The sequence below is a fragment of the Octopus bimaculoides genome, chromosome 2 (genome assembly GCF_001194135.2).
Source record: "Octopus bimaculoides isolate UCB-OBI-ISO-001 chromosome 2, ASM119413v2, whole genome shotgun sequence".
In the NCBI taxonomy this organism is placed as follows: Eukaryota; Metazoa; Mollusca; class Cephalopoda; order Octopoda; family Octopodidae; genus Octopus; species Octopus bimaculoides.
The window spans coordinates 34,105,439-34,114,070 of NC_068982.1; the positions used below are offsets into that span (position 1 = coordinate 34,105,439).

General features: G+C 34.6%; 1 protein-coding gene across 1 annotated transcript in view; it reads left to right on the forward strand.

The window, feature by feature from the left end:
* Positions 1–5,975, forward strand: part of LOC106868106 (methylmalonyl-CoA epimerase, mitochondrial) — a 9,296-nt gene extending 3,321 nt beyond the window's left edge. Inside the window, exons 2-6 of the mRNA XM_014913229.2 lie at positions 1,469–1,519; positions 1,613–1,720; positions 2,729–2,788; positions 3,398–3,484; positions 5,723–5,975. Coding sequence (XP_014768715.1) covers positions 1,469–1,519; positions 1,613–1,720; positions 2,729–2,788; positions 3,398–3,484; positions 5,723–5,875 — 459 coding nt within the window. The 3' untranslated portion in view covers positions 5,876–5,975. The remainder of the gene's footprint in view (positions 1–1,468; positions 1,520–1,612; positions 1,721–2,728; positions 2,789–3,397; positions 3,485–5,722) is intronic.
* Positions 5,976–8,632: the final 2,657 nt, after the last annotated feature.

An 8,632-nucleotide genomic window follows, 5' to 3' on the forward strand; every position in this document is an offset into this window, starting at 1 on the left:
TGTATGTAATTTTGATTCCTTATTTTGTAAGAAAGGATGTAAAACTTGTAAAGAGTATCAGATCTACATTTTGAATATTCTAAACTTGACATATTGCTGTTAGTTTGATATAATTTGTTGGAAATTTTTAAAAATTTTTTACTTAACTAAAAAAAAACAAATTTTTTTTTTTTCTTCTTTTTATGAATGTGCAGCTAAAGTTGGTATGATGGCAGAATCGTTAGCATATTGAGGGAAATTCAAATTCTGCTGAGGTCAACTTTGCCTTTCATCCTTTCAGGGTTGATAAAATAAGTACCAGACAAATACTGGGATCATTATAATCGACTAATCTCCTGCTTCTAAATCTGCTGGCCTTGTACTAAAATTTGGAAACATTAAACATACAACTGAGATTGAGCATATATTTCAACATGTGACATAACCTGCATTTTCTAACTGAAAGAAAGAATATCTGTATAAGAGACATTATTATGTTTGAATTTCATCTTATTTAACTACTCTATTGGAGATGTGAATAATGGTATTCACAATACTAACAGAAAGTCCCTAATTTAACATGTAAGTAATAACTTCAATCTGGCCTTATAGTTAGAATGTTAAGCTTCTTGGTTGTTAGGTCATATATTTGGTTCTTGGATCAGATGCTGCAATTGTGTTGCCCCAGTCTGTTGCTGCCTTTCTTTAAATTGAGGCATAAAATGAAATGTATGTTATACAACCAGTATATGAATGAAACTGGCACAAGGCTTGTTTGTTCATGGATATCATATTGGTTTCTGATTTAGACACAGGGCCAACAATTTTAAGGGAAGGAGTTGGTCAATACCATTGACCCTGTACTTGACTGGTATTTTATTCTATTGATCCTGAAAGGATAAAAAATAAAGTTGACTTCAATAGGATTTGAAACCAGAACATTAAGAGTTGGAAGCAATAACATTTGGCCTTTTGTCCAATGATCTAACTATTCTATCACCTTGAATATTATCTGTGTCATAAAGATAATAATGGTATCTGTTTTCTTGTTGGGCTGTTTGGGTGAATGATAAAATTTGGGGCTACATTAACATCTGTACTCTATATACTATATATATATAGTAACAAATGTATTATATATTCAAGATTATATATACATACATATATATATATATATATATATATATATATATATTATAATAAGGGTGAAAAATTGGATATTAATTTAATTAACACCAATTTAAAACCAGTGGCCTAGCATAAAGAAAATTCTGAAAATTCAGAAAAATTATATTACATACATATGAGAAGGGATGACCACTATATGTATTTTTGATATATATATATATTTTTGTCAATGAAAAATTTTCACTTTTTTTCATTTTTGCTACGATGTACTATTAAAATCTAATGGAAATATTTCCAGTGGTAATATATTAATTGTGTGAATGTTTGATTTTATTTGTTATTTTTTATTTTTATTTTCCAGAACTTTACTGTGCCAAACAGATATTTCCAGAAAAATTCCACACAACTGAAGGTATTGTGCCATCCAACTTTGAATTGGTAATTCAACCATATTTATTGTTATTTCTTTTGATATATTCAAATTTTGGAAAATTGATTCTTATAGGATTGGAATATTGGCAAACTGAACCATATTGCAATAGCTGTGACAGATTTAAACAAAGCCGTTGCTCTTTATAAAGATGTTTTAGGAGCTAAAGTTAGCAGTAAAATGGTAAGTTGTTTCTTCTTTATTAAAATCCATCCATCCTTTCTCTCCCCGCTCACTATTCCTGGGAGGGTTATGGAGGTAAAATCTTTAGACACCTCCTCCATAGGGTTTTATCAGAAACAATTGCCATTAGACTTTCTGGGTGAATTCCCAAGCATGCCCAGCTGAGACTATGGATATTATTCAACTATCTCATTTTTGGTTTACTCCTAGGTCCCCTCTGATTGGTTTGCCTTGAAGAATTTGTCTTGTAATTCTTTCCTGTGCCATTTTAATCACATGTTTAAAGCACCAGAGCTGTGACCTCAATGCACAGAAGTAGTGACTTGACCTGGAGAGACCCCTGATCTCCAAGTTATAGACCCTGTTGAGTAATGTTACTCTAGAGATCCATCTGAAGAACCCTATCCCTAGCCTTGTTAAGATGAAGTTATGAAAACACTACTTTAGACAAATAATCTGAAAGTATTGTACATTTCAAATAAAATATTTTGTTCTTCATTTATTTATTGCTAATAGCAATGATTAGTTTTTCCTTGTACTGAAACAAAATGGAATAAATATTTCCTGAACTATGACAAATATTTTTCTCTGCTCAAACGAAATAAAATATTATATATCTGAAAAAAATATTCTTCATATATTTCTCATGTAAAGTTTTTCTTCAGCTAAATGATAGCATATTCTATTCCAGGAATAGATTAATCATGTATTTTTAGAGGACAGATGACAGGTGCAGTTGTGTGGTAAGAAGTTTGCTTCCCAACCACATGGTTCTGGGTTTGGTTCCTCTGTGTGGCACCTTGGGCAAGTGTCTTCTACAGGGTGTCCCAAAAAATGTATACATACTTTGTATAACTGTAAAGGAAATATTTATTACAATGTGCATCCTTTCCAGAAAATAGTATGATCTACAGACATTATTTAATTGCATATGTATGGTGAATGGTCCAATGTGTTAACCCATTGTGTTTCATTAATAACAGTTTAAATGAAATTTTTATCTTTCAGGATTTGCCAGAGCATGGAGTATCAACTGTGTTTGTAGAACTTGGGGAAACTAAAATTGAGGTATATGAATTTTTTTTCCATTATATTTTATCATGCATTCTTTTGTGAACCATAACTTTGTTGGTAACAGATTTCACTGTTCACTGAATTTATGCGTATAACAGGGACAATAAATTGTCCAGACCATCAACTGTTGGGTAAGAAGCTTCTGAACACTGTGACATCTGTCCTACCCTAAATAATAATTTCTATCTTAGGCATAATGTAGTTGATTAACTAAACCTCATTTCTTGTTTTAATAACTCTCAAAAAGATGAAAAGTAAAGTCAATTTTGGTAGGATTTGAACTCAGAATGTAAATGGACATTAGTGCTAAAATACAATATGGAATTTCATTTTCAGCTCTGCCTATTTTTCCATCCACCAGCCTAAGCATGCTAAATAAAATTGATTTCTAATGTATGCATTTGACCACAAATTTTGAGGAAGAGTGCTGTTGATATATTATTTTATTGATTACAGAAAAATTAAACGTTAAAATGATCAGGGAAAAATTGAATACAGAATATAAAAGGCTATGATTAAATAACAAGCTGCAGAACTTTCTTAATCCATCTATTCTATGTTAACAAAGAGAGAATAATTCACATTACTTTTTGTTCTTTCCAGCTGCTTTATCCTTTAGGGGAGAAGAGTCCAATCAATAACTTCTTAGAGAAAAACAAGAATGGTGGAATGCATCACATTTGTATTGAGGTATTTCTTTTTTACATATTGGTGTATTTTATTTTGTTTATTTTGATAAGGGTGGTAGTTTTAAGAGCTTGTTTACTCATAGTTACGTTGGTAAGTATGTTAATTATTCCCTGTCCCTAATTGTGTGAATATTATTCACACAAATAATGTTACATGAAGCTTATAGTACCATAAGTATTATTGATAAAGTTACACCATGGCTGTGAGGTTAATGTGTTGGGCTACAAATTCAAAGTTATCAGTTCAAAATTTACTATAGTATTGTATTGTGTCCTTGGGTAACACACACAATTCCATTTTTCTGACTTTGTTTTACAAAACTTGTTTCATTCAAAATTTGGTTAGTTAACAAAAGGATAAGCTTCTAGCTTGAACGGTATGCAGAATACTTGTTTTTTCTGCTCTCCATCTCAGCCATACCATCATGGAAATATGTATATAAAGTATTTAATGGTGAATTTGAAAAATTCCAGATTTTCTGTTTAAAGTGTTGTGTTGCCTTTCTAGAAAAGTGAGGCCTATTTTTGTGATGACTTCTGACTTTTGCTATGGTCATAGCTGTTTCTTCCACCAGTATATCCATTTATGTAGGAGTTAACAGGTTCTTTTACTCTGTCTTCTTCATTATTGTTTTGAGGGCTGTTACTAGGATCTTTGATGCAGAGTTCAATCTGAACCCCATCCCAAACAAACAGTAGATCTTACCCTTATATTTTACCAGCCAGTATTTTCACAATTTCTCAACCACACAAAACTGCAGTTGGGTTGATTTTAAATCAGCAATTGTAAATGCTCCTGTCACTTGTCACCACTCTCACACGTTCTCCTTTCAAACATCTATAGCTTCACTGTCTCTGTGACACACTATGTAGTCATTTAACTCTCAAAAGTGTAACCTTAATTTCTATTGACAGACCTACCACTCTCAAGGATAACACTCCATTTTTCATCATCTTTCTCCACCTAGCTTCTTTTCTATCAACTGCTTATATGCTACTCATTCCATTCCATCTATCCTCCAGCCACAGTGTTGCTAAAGTGGTTCTGCAACCCATGTCAATGAGATCTCTTCTCTCCCTATCAGAACTTTCACTACAGTTAATCAATGTAGAAGCATTTTTGCTCAATCAACAGAGTAAAATTGGTGATGCAATAACCTCTCTTTTGACTGTTTGCCTGGCTACAATAGCTCTCTGAATGATCAACTTGGTTTGCAACTGCCCTCTTCCCTTCTCAAGACCTCACAGATCTAAACTTGCTGTCTTATTACAGTCAGTTCTGCCTTTGTCAGTATTGCAAGATTCAATGTTAATACCCTATTCTTGATCACTAAATCTCTGACAGCCATGCTCTCAATGTTTGGCAACTGTTGAAGTCTTCCAGAAATGTGATCAGGGAAACCAGTTGCAAACTCTTTCTAACCTGTTTCCAATAAATTAGGCTAGCCCAGCCTAACCACCTTCTTGTCTATTAGCAAAAACATCCACCTGTTTCCTGGTACATTTAACTCTTCTTAACAGAGTGTTTGTGGCTATAGGTTACAAGCACACTCTGTTAAAACATCTTTTAGGTAAGGGTTGGCAATGAGTATAGTGAAGAATTCTAGGTAGAAGTAGGGGTTCACCAAGGATCAGTCCTCAGCCCCCTCTTACTCATAGTCCTCCAAGCAATAACAGAGGAATTCAAGACAGGCTGCAACTTACCACTTGTATACAGCATACATCAACATGTCTCCATTCAAGCATCTCTACAGTCTCACTAGACCTACCTTTCAGTGTGGGTTTATATCCCTTGCAAATATCAACTCACTGAACTTACCCTGGTATTTATTAAAATAAAAGAAGACTTACAAAGATGAATTTATTTTCTAAAATTCAGCAAAATAGATAATTTCTACTTGATTTCACATAATATTTAATGGTTTCATATTCATTACCATTTAGCATAAATATATCTTAGGAAATGGAAAATATTTTCATAACTTTGCCAAATCAGATTGGAGCCTGGTGTAGCTATCTGGTTTCACTAGTCCTCAGTCAAATCGTCCAACCCATGCTAGCATGGGAAGTGGACGTTAAACGACGATGATGATTCATTTTCTTATATTGGCAGATGTTAGATGAACTTGTGTTCTTTTCTTGGTGTAGCTGTGTCTGTTTTCTTGCCACTGCTTTTAAATGCATTTCTGACAAAGTTCTTTTTTGTTTTTGTTTTTTTTTCAAAACCTTATCTCCACAGGTTGATGACATTAAGAAAACTGTGAAAGACTTACGTTCCAAAAATATCCGGTTACTCTCTGATGATGTTAAAATTGGAGCCCATGGGAAGCCTGTAATATTTGTCCATCCAAAAGACTGTAATGGAGTGCTTGTTGAGTTTGAACAGTGCTAATGTGAACTAATTACTACTAACAGACTTGACATTGACATTCCTTTTGTTTTGTTAGGATTATTGAGAAAATGTTGTGATGTAAATAAAACATAAAAGTTTGTGATTGTTATTTCTCAAAATATATCTTGTACAAATGTAACATTTAGTCAATTGCTTAACTCTTTCCTATCAGAAATATCTATCTGCAGCCTCATTACCTTTAGTAAACACAACTATATTGTGTTTGTCGTCTTCTCCATTGGATGATTTAAGAATTGTCAATTGAAGCATAGTACAATCTCCATGGTAACTAGTTACAGTTAGATTATCTACGAAATTTTTAAATTACATTTTTCTGCTGGAGGTTCTGCAGCACTAGTTGTTAACCACTTTGAAAAAATTATGAATATTATTACTTTCATTTTCCTTTTTTATCTCATATATTTCTGGAGAAGAATAGTTAAAGCAAAAGAGCATCATCAACATCATCATCATCGTTTAACGTCTGCTTTCCATGCTGGCATGGGTTGGATGATTTGACTGAGGACTGGCGAACCAGATAGCTGTACCAGGCTCCAATCTGATCTGCCAGAGTTTCTACAGCTGGATGCCCTTCCTAACGCCAACCACTCTGAGAGTGTAGTGGGTGTTTTATGTGCCACCAGCATGAGGGCCAATCAGGCAATACTGGCAATGGCCATGCTCAAATGGTGTTTTTTACATGCTACCTGCACAGGAGCCAGTCCAGCAGCACTGGTAAAGACCTCGCTCGAATATTTTTTCACATGCCACCGGCACAAGTGCCAGTAAGGCAACACTGGTAACGATCACGCTCAAATGGTGCTTTTTACGTGCCACCGGCATGGGAGCCAGTCAGCTGCTCTGGCAATGATCATGCTCGGATGGTGCTCTTAGCGCTCCACTAGCACAGATGCCAGTCATGCGGTGCTGTCATCGAATTTGATTTCGATTTCAATTTCACTTGACTCAACCCTGAACTGAATATTGTTTTCAAGAAGATAAAAGAAAAGAAAGCACAATAGGTGGAGTCTGTAGATTTAAAGTTGATAAAAGGAACTTTACATGACAATCTTGCAACAGTATTGGAAATCTTGTTACAGAACTTTAAAGAATATAGTTGCATGTTAGTAATCTTATCGTAGAACATTATATGATAACTTTGCAAGAGTGGTAAAAAAAAAAAGTACCATCAGGGCTCAGTCCTCAGTCCCCTTTATAATAGTCTTCTAAGGAACAACAGTAAAGTTTAAGACTGGCTGTTTGTGGGAACTTCTGTTTCCTTATGACCTTGTTCTCAAGACATTCCAGACATGGAATTTAGAATCGAAAGCCTTCAAGTAAATCTACCAAGGGAAAAGGTTTTGGTTTACAAGGAAGAAGATAGGATACTACTGCTATTTCTGCTTCTCCCTTTGCTAAGAAACTATTGCCTAGCTTCTCTTCTAACTACCTTATATAATTCTCTACTTCCCCCATTCTTCCCAAGCTTGTCTCATCACTTTTATGGTTCTATCTACCTCACTGTTCCACCAACACAGTGCTCTGTAACTTAGCACCAGCCACAGATTTTGTCTGCAGCTCTCAGTAGGTTGTCCCTTACAAACTCCCTCTTGTCCTCTATGCTGTATGTTTATATATCCTCTTTACCATCAAACACTTCAGTTAAATTTACTCTAAATCTCTGACTGTTTGATGGATCTTTAAGCTTCTATATCCTCCTTTCCCAGACTAACATGTGTCTCTGAGTCCTTCTAGCTATAGATCTGAAGTTACTACCCACTAATTTATGTTGGATTGTACATTATTTACCAAAGAAGGACTTTACTTTTACAATCATCTATCTTATTTTCTGGTCAGAAAATAGCCAGTCTAGCTCATATGCCTATCACATTGATAGGTGATCAGCTGGTTTCCTGATGTTAGTGTTGAAGATCATCAAGCCCATTAGCCTTGTTCCATCCTAATCTACAATCAAACCCATAAATTTCATGTAAACTTTGGAATATATATATATATATAATTATTATTATTATTATTATTAAGGCCAGTAAAACAAATTCTAATAAAAAGAAGTGAGAGTAAAATGTGAATAAACTACCTTTATATTTAATATAAATAAGTATAAAGTTTATTGGTATTTCAATAAAAACAGTAGTAAGTCAAAGCAATTAGCCAGAATACTCACTGGGATAAAAGTCATTAAGGGAAAATAAAATAAAAAAGCATTTATTTTATTTGAACAGGACACTCAATTCCATTAGGTTGTGCAACAACATCAACATCATCATCATCATCATTTCATTGTTATTATGTTAAATTGTCATATGTCCAAATTTGTTTTTTTCAATATTTATTTTTACTTGCAAATAGCTGGTTCTTTTGGTCAAACTGTCATATCTCCAACTGCTTCAGAAGCCATCATCATCATTATCATCATCGTTTAACGTCCACTTTCCATGCTAGCATGGGTTGGACGATTTGACTGAGGACTGGTGAAACCGGATGGCAACACCAGGCTCCAATCTGATTTGGCAGAGTTTCTACAGCTGGATGCCCTTCCTAACACCAACCACTCAGAGAGTGTAGTAGGTGCTTTTACATGTCACCCGCATGAAGGCCAGTCAGGCAGTACTGGCAACGGCCACGCTCAAAATGGTGTATTTTATGTGCCACCTGCACAAAAGCCAGTCCAGGGGCCCTGGCAACGATCTCGCTCGAAAATCCTACGAAGGCCAGTCAGGCGGTACTGGCAACGGT